Source organism: Cystoisospora suis (genome assembly GCF_002600585.1).
Source record: "Cystoisospora suis strain Wien I chromosome Unknown contig_1044, whole genome shotgun sequence".
In the NCBI taxonomy this organism is placed as follows: Eukaryota; Apicomplexa; class Conoidasida; order Eucoccidiorida; family Sarcocystidae; genus Cystoisospora; species Cystoisospora suis.
In genome coordinates this window covers 568-23,150 of record NW_027153845.1, presented here as the reverse complement: position 1 = coordinate 23,150, position 22,583 = coordinate 568, and the positions used below count along the sequence as shown (strand labels likewise).

Genomic DNA, 22,583 nt, shown 5'->3' with positions numbered 1-22,583 from the left:
AGCAGTGCGTCGAGAACACGGGAGACAAAAGGCAGAAGTTTGTCACAGTGCCCAGGTACAGGCCTCTCCGGCCCGTCTGTGGTAACGTCTGGACCGCGGCAACTCCTTCGTTACGCGGCTGTGTGAAAGCAAGCTATGGGTGGCTGTGGACTTCCGTACAGGCCGAAAGACCCTTGGAGGGATGGACACACGCTTCCGAGACCGACAACAAGGGACTTTTACCATAGAGAAGAACCGCCGACGATGGAGTTGCCAGCTTTCGATATTTTGGACAGCAAGGTTCTGCGTTTCTTCTGTACCTGCAACGACTCTCCTGATGACACTAGATCAAAAAATATCGGGCGGCGGAAGTTTGTTCTGTACTACTACCTCGAGGTGGGGCTTGAGTAATATGTGTCTGCACAACATCCCTCTCGTGCAGACACTGGCACTTCACGTCAGCAGCCCCGAGTCCGCGCCTCTTTGCAGGACGACACGGTGCAGATTGAGGAGCCTCAAGTCGACAACAGCGGGCGACCACACGGCACCTTGATCAAGAGGCACAGAATCCCCAAGGAGAACGATCCGGCGACGTACATCGGCCCATCCGACCTCCGAATCGGGCAGGACATTACTATCTACGGCAAGACTTTCCGGCTCGCCGACTGTGACAAATTCACAAGAGTAGGACCCGCATATATCAATGTCGTGTCTTTTTGTATTTTCCGTGCCTTACCTGGTGCTGCTAGCGCAGGCTGGCATCATATACCCAGGGCCTGGGTGTACTCCGTCTCCTGACGGACACCGGCCTTGATGCATCGCGACAGGTTGGCACGGTCGCTGCCCACCCCGCGCGTGGCCTGCTGCCACACGTAGTCTTTGCTTTACATCGCAACTTCAGTCCGCCGGCTCGGGATCTGCTGGAAATATGAACCCCTGGGAGATATGGCCCTCTTCTTTTACAGGACTGGTACCATGCAGAGAAACTGGACCAGCCACCGGCTGCGGGGCCGCCCGGGGAGAAGGCCGACCTACAGAACCGAGAAGAGGAATGTCACAGAATACCAATGACCTATGACAAGCAGTGAGTGTATCACGGGAGTGCCAAAAGCTTCGGCACCGGGGGCGCCGTCTCGTTCCCTGTTGGCCTTCGTCGATTGGCCAGATATTCTTTTCATTGGAGTATTCATTCGGCTTGCAGGTATCGGGAAGTGATGTTGGGAGGAGGTTTCGTCAACCAGGACATGCAGCAGTTTATGGAGAAAGACAGAATGGTAAGGTCCTTACTTAAACTCATACATGACCTCTTGTGTGTTGCACGGGTGCCTGCGGTACGCAGGACGCTATCACTTTGAGAGGTGATTCGACTGTGGGGTTCCGGCGCGCCCGCCTACACACAGGTGTGCAGGTTTTTTGCTGTGTACGACGACTGCCTGACAACTACTTTCGAGAGAAGACACATGGTCATTCTCTTTTATTTGCGGTACGTCACTAGAAGGGTGTGCTCCCTTCATACACAAGGTCTGAAACAGTCTCAATACTTTGTAATCAGCAAACCAGAAGCCTCGGGTCTGTGGTTACAGTGCTCCTCGCGGGACAGCTCAATTCTCGTGTTGCGTCAAACATGTGAGTGGCGATCTTCATGCACGTACGCTTGGGCATCCATTCGCAGCTGAAAATACGTACGTGCACTGGGTTGCTCGCCACGGCAGCAGCTTACTGCGCGGCTGCTCCGTTTCAGGGACGATACAGTCGAGATACGCGAACAACTGGCTCCTAATAGCTCCCGCCCCCACTTCCCAGTCTACTTTCGGAGAAGACAGCTTCCCAAAGGTAGGCCGCCGCCGACTATTAGTTGAACAGTTGCTCCAACAACAGAGACTTTCAGGCGGTCGATTTGCTTTTCTTTTCAAGCATAAGATTTCATCCACTGTCCTCTACATGTTTGTGCGCAGCCAAAATCTCCCCTGTCGGGCCTTGTGATCCGCTCTTGAAGAAGGAGGACTACTTCCAGATCTCTGATTTTAAGGTGTGAGTCTGCACCGCTTCTCTGTCCGAAGACGTGTCCCCCAGGCCTTCTGCAACTTGAAGGAAACCAGCGCGGCTGCTGCTGCTATTTGCAGGTCGGAGAGACGTTGAAAATGCTGGGTGTAAACTTTTTTGTGTACGACGCGGACGGGTTTACAAGGAAGTACTTCAGGTATGCGTAAACGGGGTACACGTGACTAGAGGGTCAGCGATGTGAAACCGACGTCCGTCGCTCTCCACGCTGGTGTCCGGCGCTTGCATATACACGGCTTCCTGGCAGTCGGAGATTCTATTTGCAGAGAGGAACTGAAATGCGAGCTTGGTCCAGCCATCGATGTGACCGTTCTAGTTCCGCATCCACCAGCGGCTCCCGTTCCTCCGCCGACTGGCTACGGGACAGAAACCGACTCCATGACGTCAGTCAAGTGCATTGTCCCGAAACAACGGATCGAACAGTACAAGAGGTCCACCGAGCTGGATGGAAAATGCCTTCGATTCTTAGCTCGCCTCGTTGAGCCCTTAGTGCCAGGACAGAAAGAGCGTCTTTTCTGTATACAATACTATTTGGGAGACGAGGAAGTCATGGTCACTGAACTAAGCCAAAGGTACGCGAGAGAATCCTTTTTTGCCGCCATGCGGTGGTAACTCACCTTTTTTCTTAGGGGTTGTCGAGGAACTAAGATGGACGCAATCAGGCAAAATGAATTGACAGACCCCTCCAAGTGGGGAGACAGAGAGGAGATATGTCGTGTTCGGCTAGACGTGGTGCCTTTTGTTTGTAAGCCCCGGCCAGAGGTTGGTGCGGATACGGCTGATGTTTTTTCTAATATGAGGTCTTGTTCACCTGCAGAAACGTGGGAGTGGCGGGACGCAAGTTCCTACAGAGGGGCAAGTACGTTGATGACAATGGGATGCACTTCAAGGCCGAATATTTCGTGCTGGGGTACGTAACACCGCGGTAAATTTGCCCGTCCGGTTGCCGAGCTGCCAGCGTCTGGGCCTAGTTGCCGGTGCCCCCGTCGTTCTGGACTGTGGTCTTTGACAGGGCGGAAGTTCGTATCAATAAGCACCCATTTCAGATCATCGATGCTGACCGCTTCACCAAAACGTACTTGGAAACAGGACACGTGGATAAAGCATCCTCGGATTTGTATCTCGTCCTGGAGCGTCTGAGGGATTCTATGAAAGAACGGCTGACCTGCCTGAGAGACGTGTTTCGTAGAATTGACCAAGTAAGTGCAGCCCCTCCTTGGTCGTAAAGTCTGCTTTGCCAAGCAGAGGCCACACATTCCACCTCCTATCGTTGTGCTTCCTCTCAGGACAAGAACGGAGTCATCACCGCTGACGAACTCAAAAATTCCTTACTTACCGTCGGTTATGAACTTTCAGGAGAGGTGCGGTCAACTTCTTGGCTGCACGGAGGCTTGATGCCCTTTGAGCGTCATCCATTTTCAGAGCAGAAAGTGTAACTGCCGTGTTTGGGTGCAGGAGGAGATTACTCTGCTAAACCATTTCGACACAAGTCAAAATCAACAAGTGAATTACGTGGAGTTCTGCGATGCACTGCTGAACCTGGAGCTTGCTTCACCGTTCAAATACTCCCGCAATCGCCCTCCGTTACCCAGGCCGGTAAGACGTGGCCAGCACGGGGTGATGACTCGCTTCTTTGCTCAACCCCTTCTCTAGTAGACGCCGCTCAACACCTTCTCTAGTAGACGTGCGCTTCCGACTAGTATTGAAAGAGAGCTTGCCCTCGCCCGCGATCAATCCGGTTTCTGTGCAAGCAGACCAACTCCGGTTGTGACCCGGCTTTCGCCCAGCGCGAAAAGGCATTGCAAGAGGCTGACGCAACAAGAAGAGCAGTTCGCGAGATTCAGTAAGCCATATGGACAAGATGTGTGTGCTGAAGCGCTTGTCGGGAGCAGCCTCCACCCTCATGCTTGAGGATGCTCCGGACTCTGTGATCGGGTCAAATGTTGCCCCTGTCGTAGGCATCTGTTCTACCAGCAACCCCGACTGGTACACAGGATTTTGAAGGAGTTCGGCCACATGTCCGTGGGGAAAACGGTCAGCATAGAGCAAGTTGAGCATGCACTGCGCCTGATTGGTGAGTAACAATCGCCGACCTTCTACCGGCACTTACTGGCTCCTTTGCTTCGCGGTTAGAGCGTTCCAGCTAGCATCCCGTTTCACAGGTGGCAAAACAGGTGCAGGTAAAAAGAGAGGCGTCTGGGTGATTCTTATGCCTTATCTGTCCCGCGATGCCTCTTCAAGCAGGCTTGGTCGCCAGACTGCCGCGTTTGCAAGCGGGCATGACGAATATCTAAGCAGTTCGCTCCACAGTTTCGGGAAAGCGTCTGAACACTTGCGGTGGGGGGAAAATATTGCAGGCTCGCGCTGGGCACAACTGAAGCGCCCGAACTCTCGGCGTGGTTATGCATCGACACAGGCCACGCGTACCCTTCACCAACAGTCCAAAGATGTGTAGCGTATCTATTGCCCGACGTCGAGTTCGACAGCATCGACTACATTCAGTTGCTCCAGGTATGAGAAAACGGACACTTCACTCCAAAAACTGCCGTCCGCTCAAACCCTCGTCCGTGGAGCGTTGGTTACTCCGCCTCGGTGAGATGTTCTGTTCTCGGCCAGGCTTTAAGCACCACATACAACGATTTACCAGCCGAGAAATGACGACAGGTTTAAGGAAAAACGGATGTTGCGAATGGAATACACGCACCTGCCAGGAGACATGCCGTCAGTCTGGCTCCATGGCGACAGCCCAGGGGACATTGAAGAAAGTTGTTTCCCTAGTGTATTCGGAGGCTGCACCTTCGTTTGGCGACGCGCGAACTCACGACGGAGTCGGCGGGCTAACTCTGGTGAGCCCACCGAAGGGACAGCTTTGAAGCAGCTCAGTCGCAGCACAGCTGCCGCCCATTTGCAGCACCATCGCATGCCGCGTTCTAGTTTGTCCTGCCGGCACCAGGGCGACCACACTTGCCGAGTCTCAACGTGGGAGGGAGTAGATGCCTGTTCCATCGTGCCGTGCCCCCGCGGTCCACAAGAGTCTCCTTGTTCGTTTGCCTCGGGGTGCTATGTCAGCGGACTGTCTGCTTCCGGTACGAACTCTACGCTCCAGACCGAAAACGCCAGTGCTGACGCGTTTGCCGGGCCTGCTACTGCAGCGGTTCAGCATGGCTCAGTTCTTGCGTGAGCATGTCGATTCTTTCGTCCTGTGTAGTCGAAACACAAACCGTGACAGGCTTCTTACTTGCGATACTGGACTGCAACGGGACGTCTGGAGTAGGAACGCTACTGACCTTCAGCTTGATTAACTGCTGGAGGTGGCGAATTTTTTCTTTCATGATCACGTTTGTCTCCTGCAACTCCCGAATCGTGTCTTCCTTCTCCCGCTGCGAGGACACGAACGTAACACTGGAATTAGCGGAAGCCCAGCGTGCAGACGCCCTGCCCGCGGCTCCGCAAGTGTATGCGGCGCTTCTTACCAGAAGCTCTTCCACCCGACAGGTCGTGCTGGAAACCCCGCCTCCGCGTTCGTCATCTGCTCGGGCCGCTTCGTGTTGCAGGCAATATGTCTTTTCTGTAGTTCAGAGTGACGGTAGTACACCTTCTCAAATGCTGGTGACTTCGGTCGCGGGGATCAGTATGTATCCGGGCTAATTTCTTGGCCCGACGGAGCCATAAAGGAATGAAACAAACGAGTCACAAGGGTGTCCGCGAAAGTCGGCACATCGGACCATACGTGATGCGGAGTGCCCTTCAGCCGGGAGAGCTTGGAGTAAATGCAACCGCCGCCTTGCGGGTGATACTGAATTGCAAGGCCTGTTCTTCCCCCTGTCGGCCCACCGGGGAACCGGAGTACACATCTACTCAAGTTTTTGATTGCTTATAGAGGTAGCCCCCCCACAATTCCTTTGTCCTACGATGAGTAACGTAGTGTTCAAAGGGGAATTAACGCAGAGACAGCTGTCTGTCCTCGAGACTGACACAGCAACTGGCGTTTGGGTCAGTCGAAGAGGGCAGTTCCGCCGCAGTTAGTGGCAGCGCGGTATGTCACCTCGTTCACTCATTTGTGGGTCATCCGGTTCGGCAGCCCGTAGCTTGAACCTTGTTGCCTGAGGATGCACCGAACAACCCGGCGAAAAGCTATGGCCTAATCGTATTCTCGTGGGTTGCGGCCCCGACTAAGGCTGGCTTCGCGGCTTTACCTGCTTCTTAAACAGTGATATGATCTTCTCGACAGCCCCAGGGCGTGCATTGACAACATCATCTATGTCATCGGGGTGCAGACGCATGTCGAGGCGCCGAAACACTTTCTCTGAAGAGCAATTGCGAATGCGCAAAATCCCTGGCTCTTAGGGTTTAGGATTTCGAGTGATAATAAACAAGCAGGAAGACTGTGCGTGCTAACGGGCTCGGTTCCAGTGCATTCGTAGCATACTGCTTTTCGCGCTCTTACGGTTCAAGGTATGCCAGTTGTAGGCCTTCCTGTCAAGGGAGTTGGCCGCGCTGTACAAGAAAGTGGGTTCCAGTGCGGGCACCCTGTTGACGGTAGGTAGCCGCCCGAGTCAGAACTTGCGCTTCTGTCCGAGGAAAACCAGGGCATGTGCTTGTGGGGAGAAGGCGCACATGAGCATTCGCAGCCTACCTGTAATTGTGGAGCTCAGCAAATCTAGGAAGACAAGAGTTGACCACCTCAGCCATCAGCACTGCAGCGAATGCCCCATCGCACACAACCGAAAAGGGCTTATCGTCGTAGCTGGAGAACGTTACGCATGTTGGAATGGGTGTAGTTTTCGAGCGGAAAACGATGTTGAATGATGATGCTCTTGTCATACTTCTTTTTCGTGGACGGAGTAACAAACTCTTAACGCAAGAACAGCCCTAGCTAGTCTGTGTTCATCTCTTTTCTCACCTCCGTCAGCAAAGTCGCGGCTGATATTTCTTTTGGGCCTGGAAAGCGGGATCATGTCTACCCAGTGGTACAGCGCCGCCAGTTCTTCATCTCCTTTCACCGGGGGAGCGCGTTGGGCGGAACCTGACAACCCGCGGACATCAATACACCCCTGTCTGAACCATAATTGGCAGGCTCTATGCATCCCCATTCCGGGTCGCGGGGTCCAGGGAGAAGAAGGGGGGCTCCGGCAGATATTCTGCTAGAGTGGCAACCACTGCCGGTCAGGCTCGATCAAACCAAATCCCAACAGCTGCAGCGCGTACCCGCAGACGTTCCCCTAGCCGGCAAGCTGCAGTGCATTGTTGGCCCTGCCATAATTCGCTGGGTCAAGGAAGAATAGCGTGCAGACCTTCCCCCGTGAACTGAGCTGTGTTTTTGAGGCGTTGCTACCAAACTGTGTCGGGGTCTTCGAGTCTCTCCAGGGCTCGCCACGCAGAAACGAGAGCAGTAGACTGACTTCTGTGACTACGCCGAGGGAGGAATTCGGCAGGGACTGACAGCACGAGGGCCGTACTGCCGGAAGAATTCGGATAGTGCCATAGAGCAGTGTTCAATGAGTGCGCGGCCCCTGCGCTGTGGCGGCACTGTGGGCTGGGCAGGCCGTTGGAGGTAGCGCGCCGTGTGCTTCCAGCAGCAGCTGAAATTTTCGTACGTGATTTCATTTGGCGCTGCCGCAGAGCGGAAGAAAACACCCTATCTTGTGAGCGACGTAGAAGCCAGTCCGTCTGAGCGACTGCCTCTGTTCTGTGCGGGCATGGTCGGCCACAGCGTGGCCGCGTCTCAGTTCAGATGCAGCCAACCGCGCATAGCGTGCTGTCGAAGTCCCCTCAGCCGGATACTGGCCTCGTTGAGGACCGCCGCGGCTACGGAGATTGTGCCTGTGTGACACTTGCTGAGACCGCATGTTTGCTGTGAAATTTCATCAGATCTGATTCTCCCTTTCCACTTGTGTTTGTGGGGCTTGAATTTCCTGAAACCAAAGTGTAAATTCTACCCGTCCTTTAACGGCTTGGGTGTCTGGGTACCAAGACACGGGAGGAAGGGTCGCTTTTCGAGGACAGAGCGCCAGAGGGCATGGCTGTGAATTTTTCGGCCGGTTGGATCCCATACTACTCGTCTACATCAATGCCATTATTCCACCGTCATCTGTCGTTGTTAGGAACAGCCTTGACCGTCGCTGTCGACGAGGAGCATGCTGCTGGGTTGCTCGGTCATTGCGTGACCGCTAGCCACGTCCTTCGCTTCTCGGGGTTAAGAGGCTCTTGCATGGAGTCAACGAAATTTCGTCGCCCGGTCGACAAAGCAGTAACATATTTTCGAGTAGGCGGGCAGGATCTCGATTGAGTACTGGTGTCCGCAGTGGAGTCGGTGAGGTCTTCGGATAGTTCCCCAGAACGATGTCGACGTGGAAAGCGCTGGCAGAGGTACGACGTCACACCTGTACCGGCGTTCTACGCTAGAACAGAGGCTCCAAGATGCCGGTCTTGACTTTATCGCACGGCACTTGAGCTCTGTCCTTTTCGTGCAGAGTGGCCCAATCTTCCAGGGAGGACCCGCTGTCAAAGAGTATGACTACTTTCCTCCTCCGTATCCCCCGTGCCCACCAACAATTGTTACCCCTTTGCGGACGAGCGCATACGATTTTCCCGAGGCAGCCTTTGTCGGGAGTTCTGCGGCGCCGCGTCGCCTGACGGGACGCAGAAACGTGTTCGAACGCCTCACTGACAGCGCGTACTACACAGTAAGTCGAGCCATGCATTCGTGCGGTCAATAGCGATTGCACTCAGTCACGCTTGGTGTGTTCAGCAGTTCGACCTTCCCGGTGTGGACTATCGAAAGAGGCCTTTTTCTGCACATGTCCCAGGGTTCTCATCGAGAACGCTTTGACGAGTTCGGGAATGGACGAGGGATTGCTGGGCGGGAGTATCTGTACGCTCACGACGGTCTGACGGAGTCTCCCAGCAGGTCTCACGAGGTTTACTCTTCCGTCGTTAAGAAACGTGAGTCGCGGAGGAGGGGCCTTGGCTGGTGGCCTCTCCGTCTTGCTGCTGCTTGAGCCCAGGAGCTATAAAATCCCCTCACCCCTGGACTTTGCCTTGGACATCGCCTCCGTTGCTGACCACACTCTACTCTTCGAATTTCATTGACAATATTATGACCAGCCTTCCGTCCTCCGCTGCGTGCAGCACGTAAACCTGTAGTCACCCCGGGAACTTTGGGTGTTCAGAGGTTCGGAGTGCAGGTGGCAGCTCCTCGTCTGCTGTGGCTGTACCGGAACGGCGACAAGCATGACGACGGCACTCCTTTCTTCGTTCGGCCGTACATAAAATCGATGGAAGCTCTCTATCAGCAAATCACTAAAGTAAGTGCATAGGTGGGGCAGCATGAATATAAGGCCAGCTCAACATCTACAGTGACAATGGAGGGTGTCGAGTGTTCTTCTGAGTTGCTGTCAGGAGATTACCCCCATTGCGGGGCCTGTGCGACGGCTTCTAGACCAAAATTTCAGGGTGATAACCGACCTGGAGGATATTGTGGATGGAGCGAAATATTTATGCACTTCGGGTGAGTGTCCCGGTCGGTGAGACAGGATTCAGGTAGGCGCTTCGTCTTTCATGACGACGTGTAAAACGTGCCGATTTTAGAGTCGACGCTAAAAGTTCCCGCTATCGACGTAGAGCGTGCGCCGCCGCGCCCTCCATTTGTGTTTTCGGTATCTTCAGGCGAACCACCTGCTCCTTATGACCGACTGGAGAAATTTCTTAGTGAATGGGTTGTCCAGAAGTCTTACACAAGAGTGCCGAGCAGCCTCATGCGATGAGTATGGCCCAATGCCTGTCCGAAACTCGTCCATTGTGGCCGCGCTTCTTGGGCCTTTGGATCGGTCGGCTGTCCTTCCTGACCAGCTGTACGACGATCCACTGCTTCGAAGGGCTACTGCATGTCCCTTATAAACCTTTTTCTGACTGTTCTTGCCGAGGGAGACCAGAACTAGTCTTCAGTCGGCAATGTGTGTTTGACGATACCTCTTTTGTATCGCAGCAGCATATCCTTAACTTGCTTGTTGGTCGCCATGGACAAAGGAGTCTTTCGCTCCATATCCTCCATCTCAATCTCTACCGTCTTCCCCTCAGCCTCCTTGCTGAACAACAGGGATTTTATCTGGAAGGCAGAGAAGTCAAGCAATTTCCGAAGCCGGTGCTGCCACTGTCGGACGCTCAGCTAGCGTGTCCCATCTTTGCACGACTGAACCGTACCGCCGCTGTAGCATTCTCCCTGACAGCAAGATGCAGAGGAGTTAGTCTGCAGAAGCAAGACAAGAATAGGCAGACCTTAGGTCAGCGACGGTTGTGCCGCTGCCGTTCTCTGGGGCTCACTGTCCGGTCCGCGAGTTTTCAGCTTACCCTGCGCATGTCTGGGCATTGACATCAGCTCCCTGCTTTAGAAGAAATGTGACTGCTGATCTCTGGTTCCCGGCACATGCGAAATGAAGTGGAGTCCTCCCCAGCTTTGTCGTCTCGTCAACCGTTAGGCCTGAGCGGGGATTATGTGCACACACGTCGACCTCTCGTTAAGGCTCATTCGGGCTGGCGATTTCTGTAGCAAGCTCTGGGGGTCTCTTTACCTGCGTCGAGACCCAGCTGAATCAAGTCTATCTCTCCGCAAAAAGCGGCTGCACTCAAGAAAGGGATAGCATGTAGAGGTTGCGATGAGGCAGGCCTAGTGCGGCAGAAGCTGAGAGAAAGCTTGAGATGAAATAACTCTGCTCACCATGGTGCAGTATGGTCATACCGCTTTGCGGGTCTCGGACGCTATAGTCGACGTCAAACGTTTGAAGAATCCTGTAGTTGTTTTCCGCAAAATTCCAGGTATTTCCCGGTTAGTGGAGTCGTCGCATACTGATGGGCATCAATAATACACTCTGATTGTGTGCGATTCGACTACATTCGCGAAAGAAACCAATGGCAGTCAACTGGCCTTAGGTGCCGGAGAGCTAGGTGACGCAACAACTTCCGGAGCCTAGTCGCGGCGCTCTTCTTTGCTGTGCTTATTGTTGATGCGACACCAGAATGCCGTTCGGCCCGATTGCGGGAAGCTCCGTTGTCTCGCGGCCGTGTGGAGGGCACTAACCTCAACTTATTCATATCCGGTGTTTCTTTCATAATCTCATCCAAGAGCTACGAACACAACAAAATGCGCGTTGACAGAAACTGACCCGGGGTCGTCCGGGCCGCGAAACGAGCGCGCAACAGATATCCTTCACTCACTTCCAGCTGCATTCGCTTTTTGCTTTGCGTTTGGTTGACGCCTCTCTTGCCGTCTGCTGCTCCGGGGCCATCCTCGAGGACCGGCCTTTGCTTTCCCGGAGCAACTCCATCCATTTGAGAAGGTCGGTCTTCCGTTGGCATCGGCGCAGACGAAGCCAGCAATACCCACTTTCTGGACACAACGCTACGCTGACCTCAGCAGGACCAGGACGAAGACTTGAATTTTTTTCCTCGTTTCGGTGGCACATGACGAAGCTTGGCCACACTGGGGCATGCGCTGGAGGCTTGAGGGGCCTTCGGGCTCATTGAATCTGTGCTGTCCCGGGCTAACCCGACCTCGATTATCTCCTCTAAGCGTTCGTGGAGATGGAAGCATCATTTGTCAACAAGGCTTCTCATTTTTGACCCCTGCAAAGGCTCGCACACTTGCATCGTAGAGTGTCCCCAGGTAGAGCCCTCAGTAGGCTACGTCAGCAGACAGGTGATGCAACTCCCAGTGAGGACAGAAGCGACTAGAACATGACCTATGTAGCCCACCGGCTGCGTATCCCAGTGTCAGCTAGGCCAAGCCGGCAGGCCTCGCATCCGCACGACCCCGGAACTGAAACTAGTGGTGCTTGCCGCCACCTCGCAGGACCTAACGGAACTCTGCCAGGAAAGCGCGTTTTCGCTCTGTGGCCCTGGAAGGCCTGTCCCGGATGCTCCTAAGGGCTGATTATTTCGACCACGGCGGCTGCACGCGGACCCTTTTGCTCGACAAACAGTCAATTACACGACCGTGTGCCCCAAAAGCCAACAAATGACATGGTCGATTGCTCTGAGGGCCAGTCAGGGGAATGTATCCTGCCACTTTAGCTGCAGTAACTCCCGGCGTTGCGATGTGCATCAGGACGTCCCCACCCTCACGCCATGACGTGCCTGGTACCCCGCGAGTTCGCCATTGTGGGGGCACGCTTGGGAGGGTATCCCGACTATTGACTTGGGCCGGAGGGGTGTCAACGCGTGCGCCTCTCTTCCTCGCGGTCGAACGTCGACGACCCCATTTCTCGTGCTGTGGTTCGCCTGAGTCACAATGTCCTGGCTGAAGTTGAGCGCGGGCCCTTGAGGGCGGCTACCGCCTTCCTCGCCTGTAATAGCTTCACAACTGGAAACCTACTCGGCCGATCGGTGTCTGCTTACAGAGCCGCAGCATTGATTGATGCAATCTGAAAGTATGTTTCAGTGTCTACCCAGACTGATGGCTCTCCTCACTGCCGCCTACCCCTGCCAGCTGGCTCAGAGCCTCGCTCTCTCCTGATGCTGTACAAGAACAAGCTATTGCATGGACAATGCTCAGCAGGAAATAATTCCTCGTACCGACTTCTTGGAACACTTTGACATCATCTGCTCCCTAATTTGTTAGCAGCCGGAGTCCATCAGAACTGTCGGAGCGGTACCTCTTTCGAAACCCCAGAGGTCCTCTAGGGAGCGGCGAAGGCTTCGCTTCTCCTCAGCAAACCGAAGGGCATCAAACCGGTCGTCGGCCTTCTCCTCTATATGAATGTTCCTGAGCGCGTTTTTGTCAGTACTCGGGCGAACTCTAGATGTCTGCTGTCCACTGACATGACAGGAAGCGCAGATATCTGTGCTCCTCCTAGCAGAGGGACGCGACTGTCCTACGGTCACGCAGGTTAGTGCAGCTCCGGGGCCCCATGGAATCAACACTTACAGAAACGTGAGTAGCCCTGCCGCCCTCTGGGGCTGCTAGATGAGCCATGAAGATGGCAATAACTGCTAGCGTGATGCTGGAAGACATGATGCCACTGATCACTTTACTCGAGGTGACGATCGCGCGGGTAGGGAAAGCAGAAATAATAGGGTCAAGCTGTCAGCTCCGCTGTAACGAGTTTTCGGCCGTACGTACACGATGGCATAGCACGGCACGCTGCCGACGAAAGCAAGGGCGGCCTGCCTACGGGAGGCACGCCATGGTAACTGGGGACTTGACCCGACGTAAAAGCTGCACTCTGCAGAGGAACCACGCATGCTGAAGTACCGTCTCACGAAAGAACGGCAGGCTTTCCAATTGTACAGCGGGTCGACAAGTCTTGGCGCTAAGACTGCCACATCGGTGGGCGCAACAAAGCAGTGTTCAGATACCTTTTAGTTTACGGGTGCCGTATACGTCCCTAGCTTCCCGATAAGACAATGCTCCACAAGACGGTGCGAGGACCAAAATGAGTAGTTCACGGTTAAGACTGCGCCGCTAGTCGGAACCGTCCCATGCCTCTGCCGTGGAGGCTAGCGTGGCTTGATGGCTGACAATGCCAACACTGTCTCACTCCAGCTTCGAGTGGCGTTGCCACTCTGAGCCGTGAGGCCACCTAGCAGACAGTGCCAGGGTAGGCTCTACCGACACCGGAGTGGCCGGGACTTACTGCAAGACCGGAGTCCACTGCTGCACGGATCGGGGGAGTCTGGAGCAGCGATCACCGTCCGCCGAGGCGGACGGGATCCCGCTTTCGAACGGACAGTATCGCTCTCCCGGACGGCTGCTGCCTCGGCCGACATGTGGCGGAGCTGGCCGAGGCCGGGTTGCTGAGGAATGGACGACAGACCTGCAGCGGTCAATAGCACCAGAGACGGCAAGACTCATTCTACGTGAGATAACAAACCCCGGTGAACATATTGGCTGGCTTGAGGTTTACTTCCGAAAAGACCACATAGTTTCACTGCTACTCCGAAAAGCTTCACTCAGAGTTTATGGCATCAGAAGCGCGGAGGGTGGACCCGTGTGAACTGCGAAGTCGGGGTATGAGAACAGGTATTCTCTCTCCCGTGACCGTATGCGCAGCTGCAGTTGACAAATTGCAACGCACTCCCTGGTGCGTCATTGCTGTTGCTTCGTCCCTCCCGGCCGCAGTCGCTGGTGAAACTGCTCGGACCGTCTCTAAGGGTTCCGCAGGAGTGGCAGATCTGGTTGTTGGACGCTCCTGCGACACCCGGGTGCTGTGCGAGAAACGGCATTTTTTAAGGGCGGTGACGCGGGCTTCTGGGTTTCACCGACTCGGCGTAGGCGTGCCTGACCGTCTTCATGACTTCCGCGGAATAGCCGTTGAACTGCCAGGGAGACCGGGTGTACAGACACCCGAAGACCAGATCTCCTGCTGACTTGCATCCCGCAGGCCTCCCTGGGGAGAACGTTACATTACAGACGTGTCTTGGCTGCAACCGTTTGACAACGTGTTGCACGAGCTCGACCACAATGGCGGCGCCAGTACACTTCCTGCGGGTCTTCCTCCCGCTAACAGTCTTGTTTCTTGCTGGGCAGCACTGCCTTGCCCAAAATGTGGGGTACAATCTGGGGCCGCTTCAGCAACTCACCCAGTTCCGCAAACAGCATCGCCGCACGGTCGACGGACGGCTCTGCGCGGCGGCTTTCGTTCAGGACGACCAAACGTACACAGACTGCACCACCGCAAGAGCTCCAGATGGCACTACTGGCAAGTCGAGTTCTGCGTTGTAGCTGACGCAGCATGCGCACACACATTCTTGAGCAGGAGCGGAATGGTGCTACGTTGAGGTGCAGCTGCTGGGTAAGGGGGGTACGGACTGGAACTGGTGCCTGCCCCCCCTTAACTACGGTAAGCAACAACGTGGAAACTTCGGACACCCCTGACGCTAGACTCCCTCTTGATATCACAGATAGAGTGAGGCAGAAGGCACGAGAAGCCTTCGAAATGAAAGCCACGGAGGCCGAAAGAATGGTAGGGAACATGAAACACTACTCCGTAGTGTCGGCACGCAGCTGACGCTTCCAGATCGCGCGGCTCGATGGGAGCATCACAAGAGTCAACGACATGCTTCGGCGGTAGGACTTTTGCTCCCTTTCTGGGTCAGTAATTAGATACAGCTCCGAAATCCTTTAGGCACTCCGCAACCTGCGGTCCCAGGCATGACTCCGAGGGGAGGCAACTGGAAAAAATCGAGAAGCTTATGGCCCAAAGCAAGACATGTCTTCGGAAAGTTGAGCAGACTGCGGGCAAAATAACTGGACTAGAGAAAGACATCATCCGAGTACAAGAGGATATCGCCTCGCAGCGGCGGAAGCTCCTGGGCACGTCAGAGAACTGTGAAACGGTGCCAGGGTAACTTACACAATATCGGTCACGCAAAGAGTGAATGGACAGCATTGCCAAACAGATACCAGGAGGAACCGTTTCCTGATGGAATCAGGGGATCCTACTATGGCAATGCTCGCTTTTCGGGGGCACCACGGGCCATAAGAGTTGACCGTGCCATCGACTTCATCTTCGCTGGCTCGGGGCCTGTTGAAGGTCTTACATCCCACCAGTACTCAATTCGTGAGAGATATTCCGCTATGCAGGGATCGTATTGGTGCGAATTAAGTCTACCAATTATGCGCAGGATGGGATGGATTTCTCCTTGCACCCCGGACGGGGGAGTTCGTCTTCAGTATTGGTGAGGAAAGCCGCAAACAACCAAGTGACTTGATCATCACACTCCGTCATCAGAGACGGACAGCGGCGTGCGCGTTTTCCTCAACGGACAGCCTATCATAGTTGACAGAATGCCCGCCGCAACCGAAGCTGATGCTGTTGGCGAAAGAGTTGTTAGCCTCTCGGCTGTTGCCGGAAGAGCGGGCCGTCATTTCACTGAATCCAAGCCGATCGAGCTGATTGGTGGGGAGAAATACAAAATCCGCGTGGAGCTCGTGCACACTAGCCACTTCAAGTACGAGAACGCTGACAGCTGCTATCTAAAGTAAGCAAACTTCCTAAGCCGGTACGCTCTTCTCAGTTTGGCACTGTAACCCTGCCTTCATTCAGGCTTTTTTGGAAGTCTGGAAGCATCAAAAACCAAGTGATTCCCGGAAAGTACTTCTTCACTTCCAATCCAAGCCCTCCAGTTAAAGTATCAGGGCAAGTCTAATAATTGCATGCTGCTGTCAGGAACACCCCGGATGTGCGTTCGACCAGGCTTGACCCGCGCTTGTTTGAGATTTCTCTGCTGTATAGCGGAGAGAAAGCGTTTGCTGATACTGCACAGTTCTTCCTTGCGGACGTACCACAGCAGTACCAAGGAGCGAAGATGATACGGGGGCTCTCAGATCCATCCATCGATGATTTTGCGTTTTCGGTCAACATGGCGGTGAACGTGTATGTTGCCTCTCCTATGATGGAGCCGTTGCCCTTGGAGCCCTTCAATCACCAGCCATGGACCTCCCATGATACCCAGCAAGAGCTTTCGATATACCGAGGGACTAATCCATTGAGTGTCGCAGTCGGAAGCAATAGAATGAAGATAAGGGAGATCATGTTTCCCGGAGGAGGCCTTCTGTCATTCAAGGTGGCTGACAAAGGAGTTCCGTTCCTACTTTTTCTGGAGAAACGGATGGAGAGTGCCGTCTCTTGCGGTGAGAGCGCCCCGGTTCCTGCCCCATGTCGCATCGGTCGCAAGCATCTTGTCTTTCTAGGAGGAGAGCAGCAAGTGCTGTCTCTTGTTGGCGGCTCGACGTTTGCAGCGTGCGAGGCGTCCTCAGAACAGTCGGAGGAATTTGGTTGCCAGGCTGGGCTAAATGGGAGACACATGGACGCAAGAAACGGTGTCTGGCGAACTGCTTCAGGAAACGGTAAGAGGCCCTCTACGGAAAAAGCGGTGACGTGAAAGATCAGGGCCTTCAGGCGTTGGAGAATATATTACTGTCAGGTTCAACCGGCCAGTTGAGATGTATGCCAGCACTCTTCGCTGAGTGAAGCACGTTCTCATGATTGAATCATCGTGCAGCACACACTTCCGCTTCAAGCCGCGCGGAGACCCAGTGACCTGGCCCTCAGAAATCACACTGTCGTTCTCTGGTAAAGCGGATGCAGTACAGGCCTCGAACACCTAGTGTAAAGACCATTTTCTGAAACAGGTGACGCAGATGAGGAGGGACAGACTTTTGGTATTCTCCATGTGCAAAGTCTGGAACACAACACCTACAAACTCAAGCGACCCGTCGTGACTAACTACGTAAGCTATGCAGTCTACATTGACGGTGACTGCGCCTGAAATAGTTCCGCAGGTCAAAGCGACTATCTCCCAAATGTATGTGAATGGGGAAGACTCCGGCGGCTCCTTCGAGTTTTTGGGGACGGCGTGCACAATCCCAGAAGAGGGCATTGACAAGGAAGCCGAAGTGCCGAAGGTTCACATTGATGTGAGCATTGTTCACCCTGGATGCCTGGCCACGCTACACAGCCGCAAATTGCATTGCAGAGCTGTGCAACATCTCTGGACGATATTCCCGCACTGCTTCCAGTCCAGGAGGGAGAGCAATTCTACGCTGTCTGCCCGCGAGCCTGCACACTGAGCCCGGAGGGTTACGTATACGGTACGCGTGCGTATGCTCCGGAGTCCAGTCTCTGCAAGGCGGCTCTGCACGAGGGGGCCTGCACCATGTTCGAATCCTGTCACGTTCTCGTAACCGTGGGAGGTGCGAGGGAGTCGTTCAGCGCATCAAGCCAAAATGGAATATCATCCTATGCTCACGGGCCAAGCGAAATGTCACTGTCCTTCTCCAAAGTGTCCTGTACGGATTCGCTCGTGCGGCGCCACATAAAGCACAAGATCACATTTGGAACGAAGGGATCCACAGCAGTAAGTATTGGACCCAGTGGCGAGAGCTCTGCACCGGGGTCAGATTTGCTTTAGGGCTGGCTACAAGACGATGGTCGCGTGAAGCAACGCCAGAACGGCGCCACCTACGGTAGGTCGCCGCGACTATGAAAAAGTGGACGGACGGGCCAGAAAGCTTCTCGGTCGTTGCAGGGTGGCTGCGGCCAGCGGAAGCGGCAAACTGCAGCGCTAGCATGTTCTCGAATCAGTTGAACCAAGGAGGGATCATGTTCCCGCCTGCCTCGGCGAGCGACGAGTGTAAAAGAGGAGCTGTAAGCAGTCTTCACACCTGGCTGTGAGCCTTCTCCTGCCACTCGCCCGACGTTTTCTTCAGGACTGTCGCACAAACTTCTGGTCTATCTCGGTGCCCGAAAACGGCCGGTACAGGGTGGAGGTGCAGGTTGGGAATCCCTGTTCGCCCAAAACAGGGACGAACACATACTTTCTCCAAGCCAACGGGGTTCCGATTGTTGAGGCAGTGAAACTCGAAAAGGAGAGGTTTTTCGTGGTGAGTCGTACGCCATCGCTCCCTTTCCCACCTTCGTGCAAGGCCCCTCCGACCTATTACAGGCGAACGCCGAAATTGATGTCACAGATAAAATCATCATGCTGACCTCCCTTTGTGATGCCACAGGAAACTCAAGAGACCTGTGCAGAGACGCCGTCACAACCCTTATGAACGTGGTTGTGGAGAAGAAAGATTGACTGCCTCTTTCTTCGTGAAGTGTCCCACACTCCCTCTGTCGTTGTTGGAGTCTTTTCCTCAAATTTTCCAGGTATTTTTGTCGACTGCAGGCGTGTACCTAAGTAATTTTTTTCTTGAGACCTCTGGCCGCTGAGCTACAATGACGTGCTGGAGCAGTCTGTCCAGCGCCAGGAGGAAATAATCCCTGAGCACTTATGTCCTGCAACACTTGCCCGCCTGTATCCACGAGAGACGGACAGGTCGCTCCGTGCTTCGACAGACTGCTCTGGGCTTCGGCGCCACGACGTCATATAGTTTCATGCGAGGAAGAAATCGGTCGCACACTGAAATTTGGCCACTCCCACAGGGAGCAAAGAGGCTAAATGTGCCTGTCCGAAAACGCAAGAGTAGATGATGCGGTACAAACAGGTCTACCCGGGCTCATCCCGTTCGCCTTGTCCGACAACGTGCCAGCTAGGTCACACCATTGTCACTTGTGCAGAATACGGGTGCTGCACACTGTCGCGCGGTATAAACCCGGAATGCACGCTGAAGCAGTTATGGACCCGCACGCAGGACGCTCAAACATGAGCGAGCATTTCTGAGAATCGAGTTATTGCGAGTGACGACACAGCTTCCGAACCAGTCACATGGGAGGCGCTGCTGCAGTGGAAACTGCAGATCTCGAAATGTGTCGGCGAGCGCAGCTCAGAAAGTGCCACGTGACACAGCTTCCCAAACTGGGTAAGACACTGCGGTGGTCGAACGCCAACAGCAGCGTTTTCAACACGATACCTCCTATCTCCCAGCCTGCTGGGGGAGACTACTGCTACTCGTTGGCAGTCAGCCCGGCACAAACTCTCTTTTTTCATTGGAGGACGGCTTCGAGTTGTATAAATGCGCGCCACCCTTTTTGTCATCCGAAGCTTCGCTGCCGGGCTTCACCTTTTTCCCCGCACGTTTCTGTCCGTCAGTGGCGAGGGCAGTGGGGCGTTGGCCCTCTTTCCTCAGCACCTTCGCCTCTTTCGGCCTGATTTCGTCTGCGCTCACCCGGATCACTCCCATAAGCGAGTTGCTGAAGTGAGCCATACTTTCAGGATGAACCTGCAGCGCGTCCCCAGGAACACGAGAACACAACTGGTTGTGCCGGACGCAGCACGTGACCATATGGTTCGGCTCGGCTGCGTTCCACACACATCTTGCTAAGCCATCAGTTTACCTGGGTAGATATCTTTCGCTTCCCATTGGTCGCACGTACGAGACAGGTCATTGCATGGGATGCCTCCTCGTTTTGAAGAGCTCTCTTCCGCCGGAGACCACGAACACCATCGAGCTCGGGGAAGGCTGCCACAGCAAAAAGCGTCACGCCCACGCGGCTGCCTGACAAAGTTGCCATCGATGCAATCTCCACGCCTGAGGACTGCAGTCGGGGGCAGACCCTCAAAGGCTGAGCACCTGCCTGCGCGCTGCCTAACCCTTTCTCCGACCTACTTACTTCGTTTGATGGTGATCCAGACGGACCCGCGGCCTTCGCTCCTGCTTTGTTCATACAAACTCCCAAGCTCCGCCAGAAACCCTCCGTTCTCCGAGAGCACCATCGTCGAATACTACTGCAAAACATCAGCTCACCTCGATGCCCTCCGTGCTGATGACTACACTTGAGCTCGACCAGCAGGCGCGTCGGTTGCTGGTTGAAAGCTCAAACGCAATCCTCGTGCAACACCCGCGGGGCACTAAGCTTCCTTCAAGAAGGGCTGCAGGCGCCTCAGCAGTCTACACAAAGCCGACATCTGCCCGCCTGCTACCATGAAACTGAACTCTGAGACGAGCTCTGCAAGATTGACTGGGCTGGTGCCAAGTCCGAGAGCTTTCTCAACTGAATTGCCGGAGCCGAACTCTTGAGCATCACAGTTTCGAGAAACCACTTACGCTGGCGGTTGCTACCTCCTCCGTGAAGAGAGACAGAATATCACTTCCACTCCAACACAAGACAGAAAATCTCCCGAAAAAATTCAGGAGGAAAACGACAGCTGAGCGACAAGCTGGGGAAGCGTGCAAAATGGGCTCACAGCCCAGAAGTAGAATGGCATCCTCATACACGGCCGACGGGACAACACGCTACACAGCACGAAGCGAAAATCCGAACTGCCTGCATATGCTAGCCTTCAGTCCAACCGAAGTTAGTCTGACACGTAAAGCCGTCGCTGGGGTGCTGAGAACTCTTCTACGAATCGAGTCGCGCCGTGACACCCGGAATCGTGGGAGCATGCATGTGGAGGGTCCTCAGAGACTGAGACCGAAAAATGATGCCCAGATGCAGACCACCGCCAGGTGGCTTCCGGCGAGGGCAGTTTTACAGCTCGATAGCGTATATAAGAAGCCGGCTAGTTTCTCGCTGCTTGTCACGTATCTGCCTGCCAAACGCACCTGCGCTGTCGCGCTGGCCCCCGGGCCTACGCGGGATTTTGTTGCTCATGTGGGCGCTTGACCCCACTTGACTTCGGAAGCGGCGTCCACCCGTGCGGCGGGCGCTGCGGCAACGAGGACGCAAAACTCAGTGTTGCGGGGATGGTGAGTTGCCTATTTGGGCCGAATGTAACAACCCGTCTACTTCACTGGTGCTGGGACTTTCTCGATTGCTCGGCCTCCACCCCAGGCAGCGGCGTAGCTTTCTGCCGGCAAACTTTGAACTGTTCGCCTCGAACACCGTCGGAACGCTGCATGGGCTGCTCTCTTACAGCGTAGGACAATCGTTACAGGGCCTCGGTCTGATATGCCCGCCAAAACCTACAGTGCTCACTCGGCTAACAGTCAGCCGGTGAGCTGCTACAGCAACGCTGTGATAGGCAGCGAAGAGTGCTGCCCACAGAGGTAATGTCTGTAGCGCGTAGTGGTTCTGGGGACGCCGTGCCGTAAGGGACGCTACGGTACCGGCAAGGCGCTGGACCTGCTAGGCAGGCAGAGAGTGTACACTGGTTCCCCGTGGAGCGAACTTTCGCCACGGCTAGAGACGTCGTGCGCAGGCAACCGACTGGGGAGAATTAGCTTTTTTTCTAGGTAAAGATTACTGTTTCTATAAAAACAAGGTTAGCAGTTGCTGAACTCTGACAGAGGAGCTGAGCTCTACACTCTCGTGGGAGCCAGTGATATTCGGCAGCGTGCATGGGGCTCCGAACTTCCCAACAACACGGAGTGCCGACTCCGTGCTTGCGTTGGTTTCTCTGTGGCGAAGGTGTTTCGGTAGTATGATGCCCTGAAGGCGAGCCGCTGCCGCCATCCGGGGCCCTGGCAAACCCTTAACGTCTAGTGCGCTCGTTGTTGTACAGCGGGCACCACAAAATGGTGCCGTGACCCGTGTTGTGCGGGTGCTAGGCACGAGGAGCTGAACGAGTAACGGGGTAGCCCAGCGGTGCGGACTGCGGAGAGCTTAGGGGCGTGGTGACGTGATCCTTACAGGCACTATAAAGTGGTGCCCTGACCAGGGAGCCAATTTCTTGCCGGCATAGGGACCGCTCTATTGGCCATACAAAGGAATGCGTCCGCTGTGTTTTTTCGGAGTTCCTTTCTTTTATGTTGTGTAGCCTGCACTGGCTGCTGCCTGTCAGGATTTTGGAATCCTGCCTCGGTCGCCACGAGGTAGTGGCCTATTTTTAACGTAACGGCGATCGTACTCCCTAAGGAGATGAGGCAGGCGCGCCCAACCTATCGAGAGTCAAGGGATGCAGCGTCACAGCGGGGAAGGAAGGAACCCTCGCGACCCGTAGTAATACCAATCGATTCTAGGCCCCAAGGAGTCTCTACCGGCGAAATGATTGTAATGAATCTTGGCGTCCACAGACTACTCGAAGTCGACTTCGGCGTCCCGAAGAGGTGATATCTCGACTGGGCACTACCTGATCGTCTCCCGTACCTTGAAAAGCCTCCGTCCATCTTGAACCGTACCTCCGAAGAGGAACCTAAGTCGCTGACTTAGCCTCCTCGGCGG

General features: G+C 54.8%; 3 protein-coding genes across 3 annotated transcripts; 2 read left to right on the top strand and 1 right to left on the bottom strand.

Annotated features, from left to right (window-relative positions):
• Positions 1-1,416: 1,416 nt before the first annotated feature.
• Positions 1,417-4,385, top strand: CSUI_002495 (efhc1). The gene is made up of 11 exons (XM_068062695.1): positions 1,417-1,812; positions 1,935-2,008; positions 2,103-2,179; positions 2,307-2,612; positions 2,858-2,950; positions 3,053-3,239; positions 3,327-3,401; positions 3,496-3,636; positions 3,795-3,881; positions 3,999-4,114; positions 4,285-4,385. The coding sequence occupies exons 3-10, from the start codon at positions 2,121-2,123 to the stop codon at positions 4,092-4,094; spliced, it is 1,044 nt and encodes a 347-aa protein (XP_067925329.1). The 5' UTR covers positions 1,417-1,812; positions 1,935-2,008; positions 2,103-2,120; the 3' UTR covers positions 4,095-4,114; positions 4,285-4,385.
• A 3,357-nt stretch (positions 4,386-7,742) lies between these two features.
• CSUI_002494 (doublecortin) lies at positions 7,743-10,056 on the top strand. Its single transcript, XM_068062694.1, has 6 exons — positions 7,743-8,409; positions 8,514-8,726; positions 8,850-8,985; positions 9,148-9,347; positions 9,442-9,550; positions 9,709-10,056. The coding sequence occupies exons 1-6, from the start codon at positions 8,383-8,385 to the stop codon at positions 9,804-9,806; spliced, it is 783 nt and encodes a 260-aa protein (XP_067925328.1). The 5' UTR covers positions 7,743-8,382; the 3' UTR covers positions 9,807-10,056.
• A 5,014-nt stretch (positions 10,057-15,070) lies between these two features.
• Positions 15,071-20,997, bottom strand: CSUI_002493 (signal recognition particle 14 kda). The gene is made up of 3 exons (XM_068062693.1): positions 20,094-20,997; positions 19,818-19,942; positions 15,071-19,702 (listed from the first exon to the last, which is right to left on the bottom strand). Exons 1-3 carry the CDS (start codon positions 20,194-20,196, stop codon positions 19,442-19,444), a joined length of 489 nt encoding a protein of 162 aa, XP_067925327.1. The 5' UTR covers positions 20,197-20,997; the 3' UTR covers positions 15,071-19,441.
• Between the last annotated feature and the right edge of the window lie 1,586 nt (positions 20,998-22,583).